We start from the raw sequence: 15,099 nt of genomic DNA on the forward strand, positions 1-15,099 counted from the left end.
CCAGCTCTTTCACCACCAAGGCGTCTGCCTGATGCAAGTTCAGTGAATTGCATGGGCATGCATGTTGCATGAATTGTAAAGAAAGGGGAAAGGAGAACCGGTCAACAGAGGGTGAGATTCTGTAGAAAGAATATGCTGTAGAGATGGGGTTGGTAGGTCCAGCACGGTCTGTGCTATGGGGAGTAGGCTGACTTCTAGGTTGAATGCTTTGAAAGGAGAGATGTGAGTGCAGAGAGAGCTGGGCTAGGGATTAAAGAGTTAACCAGGATAGACAGCAACTGACCTGGAGAGGTCAGTCTCTTAGGAAAGGGTCCTCTTTCCTGACTGCACTGGGACATTTGCAGCCCTGACTCATTATTTTTTTCTGTCAGGTCATGAGCAACACCTAAAAGCCATGGTAGTGTACAGTGTTGCCTGTCTAGGCAGAGATCTGAGACACCTGAGTGCCACACAGGAGTTACACTGCAGAAATCCCCTGGCAATAAGGCTTGGTTAGGCTCAGCTTGGAATGAGAAGAAAACACTGCTTTCAAGTACTTTTTCAAGCAGCACTTGGCAACTTGCTCTTCAGGAGCTATTGAGGAACCCCAATGCCAAGGCATCCCTGCTGTCTCTGATAGAGGGGAGGTGATAGGGCTGGTCTCTGCCTTCAATGCTGCACACGTGGCTGGGCAGAGATGTGAATCATGTGCTGCCATCGCCACCTCCCAAGGTGGCACTCAAGCACCATTGGTTGGAAATCCCTGACGTAACTGATGGATGAACAAAGAAAGCCAAGTCAGTCTAGCTTTGATGCAGCCTGCTCCTGCACCATCTGTACTTCTGGGGTCTGAAGATACTCTGCACCCACAGGAGTTACCTCCATATCCCCAGGTCCCTCAACAGTACCAGCTCTCTTCCTGAGAGAACACTGACTTACAGCAAATTACCACGTCTTCAAAGCACTTGGCTGGATCATCTGAACCAGGGAGCACTTGGTAACGCTGAATGGTGGTCCTGAACAGAAAAGCTTCCTTCAGGGGTATCCCATGCTCAACTGTACTCTCTCATCAATATAAAAATAACAACTTCGATCCTTCAATAATTTATTTCTATATATCAGAGAATGTTTTTCAATATACACTTCAGTTTGTAACTTTCAACACAAGAGTAAATATACGTAAAAAAAACCTAGCTGTGCAAATTTCAAATTGCATTGTTTCAAATAATATAAATATTTTAATAAAACATATGTTCACATTAGGGTTCACAAAATATATAAAATTTAACAGAAGTCATGTTTTTTTTCTTTTTTAAAACTGTTTTTTTAATAACCATAAAAAGATTCTAAACTTGAGAAGCAAGTTAGAAGAGGTATTACCTCCAAAATCATAGCAGCAAAACAGATGCTGAAAACTTAAAAGGAGTGAAAGGAGAAGCAGGTACAGGGCACAATGGTAAAGGTGAGGTGCTAAAGAAAGTATTGCAGATTGAGAATTGGATGCATATAATCGAGGAGTAAAATCTCAAACCTAAAGAATTCTGGTATTGAACTCCAAGCTCTTTGCACGACAACAGAATCACATTAAGGACGACAGAAATGGGGAGGGAGGGCAAGAACAGCACACACATACTCCTGACAGTTGTGATGCAAGAGAGGGAATAGTTGCTCTTGTTTCAGAACTGAAGCTGAAGGCAAAGGGCTTTGGGGTATTTTTTGTCTGCTGGAGGCAAATTCAAGTGGGAAATGGCAGGATACAGTTTTCCCATCAGATATAGTTTCTCATAACAGTTGCTTCTGTAATCACCTGTCATTCCAGCTGTCTTGGGATTTGGGAAAGGATCTAAATGCTGGTTAAGTTAAGCATGTTAAAAGAGCAGACCAGTGCTGGTCTTGTTTCTGGCTGCGGCTTGCTGAGGGCTCTGCAAACACAGAACCACTCGCTGTTAACACCCTAATCCCACCTTGGTGGGCTCTTCAAGGACAGCAAGGACATGGGCAACCTAGAGCAACTTTCTTCAGGCACCAACTGGAAGTTGCATCAGCCTGTCCTGGGGAATCCCACTCAGGAATGACTTGCCTCTGACTGATGTATGCAAACATAAAGAGCTCCTGCACCTCCGATAGTAGCCACAGCTTCTCACCTGGGAGAAGGGAGGGTATTGCGAAAGAGACAAAACCGGGAAGTTCTTTGGATTCAAATGCTTCACACTTCCTCCTGGGAAGTCTGAGAATTAAATATGACATTGTAGGAGCTTAGTCATGAATGACAGCTCTGTGCAGAAGGCAATGTGCTCTTCTCAGCAGTCCTTGTATGCAGTGTTTAGAGGAAGTAGACGTTTATTCCCATTCTTGGGAATAAACACTAACCAAGCAGACAGCTTATATTTCCCCCTGCCCTCCCATTTCCAGGACTGTTAAGTGTTTTGGACATAGCACCATTTCAGTGAAGGAAGTAGCTGGTATTGCTTTCTTGTTCCTTACCAACTCCTCCACTAGCCATAGATCTGTTTGAACTGGTAGCATTCGTTGCAGTACCCGTTGCACTTGGCATTGCCATAGTGATCACAGGCAGGGGCTCGGCAGCGTTGCTTCGGGGGCTCCGGTGCCGCCGGGTTCCTGGCACTGCCCAGCGGTGGAAGCTGACTGAGGCGCCGGCACTCCGGGCACAGGTCATCACTTCTGCCAGCCAGGTTGTTTCTACATGAAGCCACAGCACACTGTCTCTTCTGGCTACTCAACACTGCTCGCTGCACATCTCTGTGCTGTTCCGTTCTCTTGAAAAACATAAAAACGCATTGTCAGTCACCGTGCTATCAGCACAAATGGCTTTTCATTTACTTTCAACTCTGGTCATGGTTTGTACAGGTAACCACTTGGGGGTTGTTCACAGGTACATGCTGCTTCTGCAAAGTGCAGTACCAGGAACCAAGCTGAATTTTACCAAATTTTGTAACTTCTTAGGAAAAAGAAATTTTTTTACCTTTGGTAACTTTTAATTCTAAAACGGCCAAAACAAACCAAAAAACCCCAATATCTGGAACAAAACCAATCTGTAATGGACTCAATCAAAAAGGCAACTTGAAGCGAACTAAACCATAGCTGTAAGAGTAAGAATGAAAATCTTTCCCAAAGCAGAAAACAACCCAACTGTTGGTTCAATTGTGTCCACTGAAATTGCTGGCAAAATCCCAGCTGAGGTAAAACTGAGAATGGCTGTAACAACCCTAAACTGAGAGTGACTTTTTAGGATTGCTACTCAGTTGCAGCAGAAAAAGAAATCATGAAATGCTCTACACTTGTCTCTCCATGATACTTAGGATGCAGTCATTTAAGGATTTTCTAGTATGCATCCTAAGCTGTTCACAGAAGAGAAAAACATGCAGAGCTAAACAAGACAAGTTCACACTTACTTCTGGCTGTCTCACCAGCTGTTCTTCTGTCCTCCTGGCTTCCTGAAATCGCTGGTTCTGGGCTATAATGAAGCAGTTCTGGCAGTAGCCCTCGAGCATTGTGCTGCCCAGGGTGCCACAGTCACGCCGCTGGCAGGACACAGTATTACGGAAGCCGGCAGCCGAGGTCCCCATCTGACCTGCTGCTGAAGACTTCCTCTGAGATCTTCTCTGGTGGCGTAGTAAAGCACTGTCTGTAATGCAAAGTAAGGACAGGAGGAATTTGAATGTGCCCAATAGATGTGATGACCCAAAGCAACTATAAAAAGCTCCCCAGTCTAAAAATGGAAAGACATTTAAAAAAATCTGCTAGTCTCAAACATCAGTTTTTGACAATCATGAGACTCCTCAGTTGGTGCACTTTCCCTCATGTTACATAAATAAGGGAGCTAATATGGCCTGATTTTCCTATCAGAAGTCATTGAAACAGATGATTTGGGAAAAACTTGCCCTAAGTGGGAAACCTAGATCCCACTGAAGTCAAGAGGAATTTCACCTTTGACTCAGCATGCCATCAGTGACCTACCCTAACACTTCCCTTTTGGCCTCCCCCATTTCAGTCACATGGGATAATTGAAGTACAGAGGTATGTGGGAAAAAGTGCATCATACTTTTAGTCTTGTGAGGCAATCTTATATATTCCACAATCATAAGGAAAAAAAATTCATTGTGAGCAACACTGGAAAATAACCTATTGCAAGCTGGCGTAAAAATTTCCTAATCTGAAAGCGTGCAGAAAGCTCAGTGCTGTGAAAGATGTCCCTTCCCATGGCAGAGGGATTGAATTAGATGATCTTTAAAGGTCCCAACCCAATCCATTCTGTTTCTATGTTTATACTGGCATGCTTATCAGCATGTACTGACATGTTGGCAAGGAAGTTGGGGTGCATGGGAGGCTGGGAGGAGACCCAAGCTGACCAAAGGGATATTCCATACCATATAACATCATACTCAGTAAATAAAGTGGGGGGAAGAAGGAGGAAAGGCAGTACGTTCAGATGTTTGTCTTCCCAAGTAACTGTTAGGCATGATGGGGCCCTGTTCTCCTGGAGATGGCTGAACACCTCCTGTCCATGGGAAGCTGTGAATTCATTCTTTGTTTTGCTTTGCTTGCATGCATGGCTTTGCCTTTCACTATTAAACTACCTTTCTCCCAACCCATGAGTTTTCTAACTTTTACCCTCTTGATTCTCTCCCCAGTTCTGCTGGTGAGGGAGTGATTGAGTGGTTACATGGTGCTTGGGTGCTGGCTGGGGTTAAACTATGACAATAGGATAGTAACAGCCAGAAAAGCACCTTCTTCTCACACTGCTGCTTCTGATCCACACTGTTTACACCACCCCCTGCACTTTTAGCACCCAGTGCATGCAGAGCTTCACAGTTCAAGGATGCTGATCTGCAGCCAAAATGTGCCAAAGTTCACTCCATCTCCACTTACCATGGTTTTCCCTGTACTCAAAGAAACACAGCGTGCAAAAGCCCTCATTTTGCGATGTCCCAAAAAACTTGCAGCCAGGTTTCCTACAGAGGTTACCTCCCCTGTTCTCCTCGGGAGGCAGCGCCGGTGGTGGGGGCTCCTCACCGTGGTTGTTGGGAGCCTGATGGCAGGAGTGCTGGTGGAGGATCTGTGAGATCTGGGATGGGTCAGATGTTGACCTCTGGTGGCCGGTGGGCAGAAAAGTGGGGCTGCCATTTGAGGATGGCTCTGTAGACCTTTTGAAACAAGTGCTGCATATACCATTGAAGGTCCTGTTGGCCTTCTGATAGCACATTTTGCAGGTGGCATAGTCTAAATGTCTCCGGTCATCCAAGTTGTTGCAAGGGCCAAGCTGTCTGGAGTTGTAGCAGCGTTCGCACAGCCCATTGTGTTGCACGTTCAATGTAAAGGGACAGTCTGGTGTCCTACATTTCATGGCTGTGGTCTCACTATACAAGAAAAGACTCGGAGCGGTTGGAGGTGCGGAGCGAGGCTCTGTTACAGGCCCTTCAGATGTCCGTCCCCCAGGTTCACAAATATCCCCACGAGAGGAGCCTGACCCAGCTGCCTTCAGTTTCTCAGGTGCTGCTTTGGAGGTCTGCTTTCTTCCTTTGTTTCCTTGGGACCTCTGCTCAAAGCATTCATGGCAGTAGGGCTGGGTGTTCACAGACATGTAGAAAGGGCAATTCAGTGTTTCACATTTCATCTGTAAGAGGGAGAGCTGGGAAAGCGACAGTTCCTGCCTGTTCCTGGAACAGGTCTCTCTTCTAGCAGGTTCAGCATTCTCCTGCCACTTCTTGTACTCATGCTGTACCAGCTGAAAGTAATCTTCCACGAGGTTTATTTCTTTGGGTAGGTTGCCTTCATCTAACCTAAGAGCCAAAAAGGAAGATTGCATCAGTGGTTGAAAAGAGCAGGTGGGGGGGAGGGGACAAACACAAGCAACGTGGGGAGGAAATGTAGGTTTAATGCACATCCATATTACTCAGAGAGAAGATTCAGGATGGTACATTGTTGCTGTGAACGGAAATTATTTTAAAAGCAGGTGTTCAGTGGTGAAGACTTTCACATCTAAAGAAATGTTCTGACACAATGCTAAACAGAAGTATTCTTAAAAGGATTTTCTAGGTGAGAGTTTTCTGTCTAAGAGCTGTTTGCACAAAGAATATGGGTGATCTTTCAGAAGTGAAAAGTCCCCCAAATCCTGAATGTCTCTGAAGACCAGTGCTCAGCTGAGTATAGTTTAGATTACAAGGCCCCTTTCTTCACCAGTCCATGGTAAGAACAAGCCTTTCCTACAGTGGACTCAGCATTTCATGATACATGAAATCTGCTCCTGGTTCTGCCCTGTCGGGTCTGTACCTACCAACTGAATTCTTCAGACAAACTATGGGGCTTCAGTGTGGTGTGTGCAATGCTAGCATCCATCACACTATCCCTATTCTACCTCCAGCTTCAGGAAAATCCCCACACTGGAGCTTCACCATGTCACAGTTGGTAGGAAAAGGAACTGGCATTACTAGTAACACTCCAGAACACATCTGTGCAGTGGGACTAGAGAAGCTTTACATGTGCATATATCCCTTGGATAGAAGGATTTCAATTTTCAAGGCTCCTAAACCAGAACCAGCCAACAGCATAAAGATATCTCCCTGTGTGGTAATGGAAGCAAAGACAGAGAACACAGGGAGTCGCTTCCCTCCCACACTCATGAGGAGACTGGTTGGACATCACTGCCAGTGTCCACTAAATAGGAGAAGCTGATGGGTGCTGCCAGCTGCTCCCTGCATGTTACTGATGCTCAGCCATCAGGGGGATGAGCACAGATGCTGGTTTCTCCACTGACCACAGCTTCCTGCCTACTGCCACATGAACAGCTCAGGGTGTTGAGGCATCTGTGCTAAGAAGATACCACCAAGGACTTTCCTTAGGGTAGGCAAAATTGCACCAACTGCCTGTTATGCAATGCACCCTTACATAAAGCACATGAGTTTGGTCTAACTGGTTCCTGCATTTAACTGCTTTTCAGTCACCCTCCTGTGTAATCTAAAATTCAGTGAAAATAATCAAATTGATCTTTTTTCTAAAATACTAGTTTCAGTCTGCTAAGTCTGAAGACATTTTTGCCTTTAAATTTGTAACTAGTCTCAGCTCATATTAGTTCAAAACATGTCAACAGTAACGCCAATATTTCAGAACGTAAACACATGGACTACCATGGAAGGAAGGAAAGACCAAAGGAATGCACTGGGCTGCCCAGGTTCTCCCACCTCCATAAACAAGATAACTTTGAGGAAACAAGAATGACACTCACTTTGCAGCATTAATTAGATGAGTTGTACCATGATCCCAGCCTTGCACTGGAATTTCTATCACAATCAAGTAGTCTTTTAGCAGCTGCTCTTTCTCCCTCTCTTCTGTATCTGTCAGAAAGTGCACACTCAGATCCTCAAATCTGCCTTGTTCACTGGTGACCAGAGGGACAGCCCGAATTTCTGTGGGGAAACAAGATGGATTAGCATACATATATGTATTGTTTACCAGACAGGAGTAAGCACAATATGCAACCACAGAGATGTCACCACTGCTGCTGAATTTCTGTGAGAGAAAACAGCTGGCCAGAGCAATAAGTTTCTATATAGTGCCACTGGGGGAGGTCACAGATACACCTACATCACAAACTTAGCCCCATCCTATGGTAGTTTTAATGTCCCCTTAGCAATTTTCTTCTCCATGTGAGTAGCACTGTAGATGTTAGTTTGTTATGCCTTTCCATGGGATGATGCTGTAAGCTGAACCTAGAGAACTGCTATCCACTCAGAAGAGATGCATTAAAACCAGCAAAGTCTATATTCATTATCCCTGCCAGTCAGTGATACACTGCTGTGAGATTGCACCCTTGAAAGCTTCTGCTCTTATGATGTGGTGTGGAAAGGAGGCCAGAACACAATGAAGCAATGAAGCAGAGGCCACCCTTTGTCTAATTCCAGCCTGCAAGCAGGTGAGTTGCACTCTACTTGCAACCAGCATTTTGAAGGCAACCTTTAGGTTCTCCTCGAATTTACAGAAAAAGCTGGGTTTGCTCACATTTTAAGAACACATTTCGAAGTAATCTTCTACATATATTTAACTTTCAAAATGCAAATCTAAACCAGATTACATTTTAAATGGTAATTGAAGAAGGGACATAAATACCAAACAAGGAACTTAAAAAATACCTGGCCCACTGTCCTTCAGAGTCACCAGTGGTGTAAAATGCATGTTGTCATACCCGAGCACAATTGGGTATCTGTAGCATTCTTCAGCTGGCCAAAGGAGAGGCAAGTAAACACCACCAACGTTCAGAGGAGCAAAACTGGAGCCTGACTCTAAACTTCTCACGACTTTATCTGCACAAGGAAATAAAGGAAAACACAAACACAAATAAGTATGTGCTACAGGCAAGAGAAGATAGATTCTGGGTGTTTTAGTATAATTGCTGAAAACACCCTGCTTGGAAATGCATCAACCTGAAAACAACAATTACTGAGTAACATTAGTAACACAGCACAGAGTAGCACAGTGAGATGACTGTCCACACAACTCACCTGCAAGGACAATAACTGGCCTTCTGAGGATGTTAGCAAGGATGAAGATGTGGATTTCTTCCAGTGCATTATATGGAAGCCTGTTTTGAGCCCCAGATATTTCTGGGGAGGTCATTTCAATGAGGTATTCCCATTCTTCCTCCCAGTTCTGAGGAAAGAAACAGCTGTCAGCAATCGTTCAAAGACATGGAGGTTGGGAACCAGCTGCAGCATAGCAGTGCTCAAATAATCACATTTTCCCATTTCATCCAAAGGAAGACAATTTCTGCTCTCCATTAATGGCAGAATCCATGAAGCCAAAAAGCAAACGCAATCAGCAAGGCAACACTAGTGAGCATTCAGAAAACAGCACCACTCCCTCAAGCCACCTTACCCGGGTGTCATAGTGGAGTCCTGTTTCTACAAACTCCTGGGATTTAATAGCCTCCCGCTGCCAGCGGAGCTTGAAGTTCCGTGTGTCAATCTCCCTGAGAGCACTAAACAATGTTTTCCTTAAAACGAGGTCGATATCTTCAATACCCCACATGTACTGCGATGCAGCGTGCATGAGGCAATTTCCATCACCTGGAAAAAAAGAAACAGTGTGTTATTTTTAAATGGCTACTCAAATAAAACCCCACAAGTGTGTGGGATGTAGAATGACACTGCACATATGCATATTCCCCATGCACTTCTCTCTAAGCCTCAGACAGAAGTGTTTTACCAAGGACAGAGACCACAGCTATAACCTCTGTTCAGAGATAGAAAGGAAAATAGTCCCCTCTCTACTGGTTTTGTCTCTGCACCAGTCAGCATTAAGCTGTTGTTCAGCAATGTCCCTAATCTACCTTACTTAACTTTGACTGGTATCATGAACTAAATTTTGGGGCCAACAAATGTCAAACACAGTTGAAATAGCTTTTAAACAAAGTCATCTTAAAACTACAAAAGAACATGTAGATCTCCCTCATCAGTGTTTATACGAATATACACCCAGTGGCACAGGGTTGAGATAATGGAAACCACTTAGAAAATAATATAGTGGCACCAAGCCTCACATCCGCTGATGAGCACTGCTTGGCACTTGGCTGTGCTTAATGGAGGAACTGCTATAAAAAAAGAAGAGACAGAGAGGGAAGAGCAGGTGATTTAAGTAAAGCAATCATAGGAACAACTCTTCCTCTCAGAAATGGTAGTATGCTGGGCTGTTACATATGTGATTTAGAGGGTTGCTTTTTAAAACACAAAATTGAAACTAAATGAATGGCAAAATGATTTTTCATTTAGATGATCTCTCTGCATTGAAGAAGTCCTCTTTACAGGTAGGAAGGAAAGTGAAATTCTATAATTTCAGAAGGCAAGAAACTGACAATTAGAGAAGGTAACAAACTTAATTAAAAGGTGTGACAAAATATTTCTATGGCTGGGTTTCAAATTCTGTCTCTAGCCATCTTCTTCAAATGGGGATGTCTCCACTGAAAGGGACATCAAGAACCATTACTGTCATAGCCTTAGATTTAAAACTCTCTGCAACAGAGGTACACAGACTCAACCAATGCGAAGAAGCCACAGCAATTTTCTTGGAACAGAGGACATCAGCCCTGGTAAACCTACTAGATTTTTCTCATGTGTTAAAATAAAAAACAACACCCAAAGAACTCCCACAAAATAATTAAACCCAGTTTCTCACACTCATTATGAGTTCAATTACACCATTTGCAAACACTTTTGCTCCTTTTCATGTGAAACTGCAGAGAAAAACCTACAACAGACCTCAGATCCTGAAAAAGATATAATTTGAAATCTACTCAATGCTCAATAAATTGTTATGGAATTGGCGAATATCAGGTTCCTGCAACTGCCTTCTGGTTTCTGAATGCTGTCTTGCAAAGCTTACTTCAAGTTGGCAGGCTGCTTACTTGAGCTCAAAAATCAGGGAACAGCACAGAAGACAGGAAAACCGACTGGGTTTCTTTCTGACCAAGAAAGGTGACATATTAATCCCATTAAAATTTTCCCTTTGCAAAATCTAGAGCAAAGATAAGATTAATTTTTTTCTCTCTGAGAGCTTGCTTTCAGTTCTTTATTGAGAAGTGCTGCTCAAAATTCCTTACACAGCACTTGGAATTCCCCCACACCGTTTGACTAGCAATTGAGCAACAGTTGTACTTTTTGTTCTGCTGCGTGCAGGGCTGTGCAGCAAAGCCTCCCTCGGACTTTCCCGGGGGGTGTGGCTGGGCAAGCTGGAATGAATGCCAATTCATTATACAAGTGAAATCTCTACAGCCAATAGATGCTGGAATTTTTAAATAAAAAAAAAAAATTAGAAAAAAAACAAACAGTTTCGATTTTTATACCTCCTACTGCTCTCCTTCTCTCCTCCATTCAGATGTCTGCAAAGAAATGTGTGGTGATTCAAAAGGGCCTTTTTAATAAAAAAAAACCCCACCACTCCACAGACTCACAAACATATTAGGTAAAATACGTCAAAAGATCTTGTAGGAGATACATTCTCTGTTTTCAGCAACTAGAATCTTCATCAGAAAAAAACCCAGAATTTTCTAAAGAAAGCCCACTGTTGACTGAAAGAACTAACACATTCCTCCCATATCTATGGGCTAAGCAGCTAAATGCTTTAAAAAATATTCTTCGTTTCACATGGGAGATAAAAAACCCACCTTATTTTCTGGGATAATACAGGGCTTCTCCAGTCTTCTGCCCTTCTTTCAGAGATCCTCTCCTTCAGACCAATCTAACTTTTTTCTCCTGCATAGGTCTTTCAATGCGACTGCTTTGCATAAACCACAGGTTCCCAAAGCCACTCCTTCTACTCATGCACTTAATGACCCTGAAGCACTGCACTGAAGCCAAGATCATCAACTGTGCAGGGTATGGGGGACCACAAACCGACTCCTTGCTTTGCCTTCCCTCAGCCTGCCCTAATATTTCATATTGTATATTCACTAGTATGCCTGCTCATGGGTGGGATCCAAGTCCATATTGTTCCCATGTGTACCTCTGGCTGACAGTCATGAGACAAAGAAAGAGGTCAGTGAATATAATATTGTCAGCAACAAGGGTCTGTCCAAGTAGTGTCCCTGCAGGACTCATATTGACTGACAGGAGATGGGGGATTCTAAAACCCTGAGCAAAAATTGCACGTTATCCATCTTCCTAGTATATCTGTTACAGTGTATCTCCTGGGGTGAAGTTTTGAAGATGCAACACTTCGAGTGCTGTTACTGCCCTAGTACCTGTAAAGTGCTGCCTGCCCTAGATTCAACTCCCAGTCCTTCCAGAAGCTCAAGATTACGTGACCTTCCTGCACAACCCTAATTACAGTCACGAGAGGCAGCCCACCAGAAGCTCAGTGCCTCTATGACAGCTACAGAGACACACATCCAGATCAGGCTCTTCTAGATTGAGGCAGTGACATCTACACATGGCTCTGTTTTTAAGGCTTCTGCACAACACAGCTGTGTGTAATCAGACTGAGAAATATGGTAGAATTTGGGATGGGAACAATGTGACCTAGCAAGATAAGGACAAAGTGTATATAAGTAGATATAAATAGAAGCATTCACAGAACACAGCATGGACTCTAATGAAGCTGCAGGTCCACCACGCACAATGTTTCTATAACCACTGTGATGTGCTCCTTAAACAAAGAATGTGTATTTTCCATCTTCTTGGGGTCCTCACTGTCCCAGTCTATCCTTCCCTGTTTGGGGCAATCTGTGCTGTAAGGAAGCCCGAGTCCAAGTTTGCAGCTGCGTGACCATAAGTCATAGCCGTTACTGAATCTTTCCTCCACTGAATGTGAAATGCCCAGTGACTCTTGCAGTCATGAGCCAAAGTCTCCTGCTCGAGACTGGACAAATGTAACCTGTTCAGGAAATATTTGCACTACTGTTGTACCTTTTCGTTTATAGCACTTAGCGCAATACACACACAAAGCAACCCAAAAGCCAAGTCCTAAAACCAGCACTGACCGTTGAAAGAAATGGCCACTGCAAACTTTGTGTTGCACAAAGACGGCTATCAGCCACACACACATGGGTGAGCCCCGAGGAGAGGCGAGAGCTGGCAAAACCTAGCAGGTAGCTGAGGATGAGGGAGCCAGCCAGGTGCAGGGCGCTGACCCCAGGGCCAGCAGTGTCAGGTTCTCAAAGGCTCCATGTTCAGAACACTCCTCCTGGCACTGTTGTTAAGCTGGATCAGCAAGCAAACCCTGCCTGCCAGCTAGAACAGCAGGGCTTATGGAAGATTATTAACTCCTGCTATATATACATGGGAATGCATCCCTGTCACTCAAAGCATCTGAAGTCTCCTCTTGCCTGGCATTAAAGGACGTTCAGCACTTCCGATGAGGCAGCCAACACATAGCAGTCAGATTCATGGAAAGGCGATGGGTTGCAAGTCAAATTTCCCTGCCTGGTACTTTACTCCGAAGTGCCAAAAGTTACTGACATTATGAAAATATCTGTGAAATTTCGACGCTGTTCACAACACTGTGGTATGGACAGGGGTCTGCTGCAGCCTCAGGGCAGTACATCATGTGGAAAGAATTTCAGTTCATGAAACTAAGATTAAAAGGTACCACATTTTTAAAGCCATGCACTTCTGTTTCAGTAATGTGAACACAGATGCTATTAATAAAGATGCTACATTGATATTAACCATTTTACTGCAAATGCAAAGACCTGCTCATAACTTACCATTAGTCTTCAAAGGAACGAGTCTCCGAACTTCCATGCACCAGTTGAGCTTCCTCTGGCGCTCCAGTGAAGTCTGGGTAGCCTGGTCAGTCAGGGATTTCTGAAGTGTTTCCCGAAATTGAGGGCAAAACTGGCACATTCTGAACATTTCTATGGTGTATCTGTGCATAGTCCTGAAGTGGTGAATTATTCCAATGGGAGGTTTGACTAGATCCTCAGGTGTCCTCTCTCTAATCTTCATAGCCTTCAGCATATTGCTATGATACAAAGCTTGAGGAAGGATGTATTGGCCAGCCATGTTTCTAGAAGACATCTGAAATGAAAAAAGATACTTTTATTAGCACGTTAGTGTCCTTATATCACAGAACTATTACTTCTGCAGAGATTCAGAAGGCACTTTCAGAGGTGGGACTCTGGCTGCAGTTTTGCCTAAAACAAGCACAGTGTGGATGAAGTCCAACTGAGCCTGTTATAGATGATGGTTTTTAAAGCTCATACTCACTAGCTTCTCTGCATTACTCAGATACAGACACTGACCATCTTATCCCACTCATTTACTGCTGTAATTTACTGAGATATAAAAGAGAATTTATTCATAAATAAGGAAATTTCATCATTGTTCAAAAAAACCGCTTTTAAATCAAAGTAAGGATAAAAGAACGCAAGATCAAGGGGAGGGAAAATTATCCTGGAAACTTGACTAATTGATAATTGCACAGTGTAATCCCACATGAACTTGCTGAACTTTCAGCACGTTTCAAGCTCTTGTTTTGATAAGATGCCAAAAAGAGCAGATAATGACCATTTCAGATTTCCGCAGCCCATATATTCTGAGAAGTGATGGTCAATAGAGTACAGAAAGAACCCGAAGAATTACAAGCTGTGTGAGCATCAGTCCCATACTTACGGTAGCCAAATATGGTAAATGAGGAATTTGTCACAGAGCAAGCACTCAACGACAGACTTCTGTTATTCTTCTTGAGGCTCTTTGTGTTTTGTGAGTGGCAGAGCTACTGTACAGAGATGCTTGTGCTGTGTGTGGGGGTGCAGACTGCAGTGCTGCTATTACTCAGTGGTAAGTCAACATAGCTGAAAAAGCATTTCCACTTGGCTCAAAACCCCCAATATTTTTCCACAGTAGGACATGTAATGTTTACTGCCCTGCATCCCTTTCTTTAGTATCTCTGGCTTCATGGGCTACAGCAGGAAGAACAAAAATAACAAACCATAACCTCAAACTGTCTACACTCTCTGAAACACTTATTCAGAGGAGACTAACTTTGTGGCTAGCTAGAGCCAAATGTAGGGACCACATCCCTCAAAACTCCCATGCACTACAGTAACAACAAGCTGTTTTCACATGGAGAGACTCTCCATGCTGTACATGTACATTATTGCTTCAAAAACAAAGCAAAATTTGTATTAAGACAAAAGTATGCATGCCTAATACGTTTAGAGTACAGCTAGTCACATTAGGAGAACCCAACATTGTGATTATGAATCTAGGGACAGATATCAAGCCATAAGTGTATATCAAGGTCTGAGCATCAAGTACAGGGAGAAAAGCAGCAAGTAAAAATTGTTCAGGCAACTATTAGGAAGTTTTCTCATGGACATGGGAGCCTGGAGGGCCAGAGACAACAAGAAGGACTATAATCTGATGGACTGACCAGGAAGGCACTCCCAGGTCTGTAGTGGCAGAAGACCCCTCTTGCACAGGTCTTCACCATGTCCTTCCCCACAGGGAAAATCTCCTCACCCAGACACTTCTACTGGTGACATCCAACAGCCCAGCCAAAGCATTGGAAAAGACCCACCCAGGGTAAGACAGGACCTCAAACTCCTGCTGCCAAGAGCTGACCTCTATAACCTCTCTGAGAACCAGCTAATGGAGACATACGGCAGAT

At 43.8% G+C, this 15,099-nt stretch overlaps 1 protein-coding gene across 1 annotated transcript; it reads right to left on the reverse strand.

The window, feature by feature from the left end:
* Positions 1-2,474: 2,474 nt before the first annotated feature.
* On the reverse strand, positions 2,475-13,490 carry TNFAIP3 (tumor necrosis factor, alpha-induced protein 3). The gene is made up of 8 exons (XM_009083660.1): positions 13,193-13,490; positions 8,869-9,059; positions 8,496-8,643; positions 8,127-8,297; positions 7,223-7,403; positions 4,866-5,780; positions 3,408-3,597; positions 2,475-2,756 (listed from the first exon to the last, which is right to left on the reverse strand). The coding sequence occupies exons 1-8, from the start codon at positions 13,488-13,490 to the stop codon at positions 2,475-2,477; spliced, it is 2,376 nt and encodes a 791-aa protein (XP_009081908.1).
* Between the last annotated feature and the right edge of the window lie 1,609 nt (positions 13,491-15,099).

The sequence above is a fragment of the Acanthisitta chloris genome, unplaced genomic scaffold (assembly GCF_000695815.1).
Source record: "Acanthisitta chloris isolate BGI_N310 unplaced genomic scaffold, ASM69581v1 scaffold26371, whole genome shotgun sequence".
Classification (NCBI taxonomy): domain Eukaryota; kingdom Metazoa; phylum Chordata; class Aves; order Passeriformes; family Acanthisittidae; genus Acanthisitta; species Acanthisitta chloris.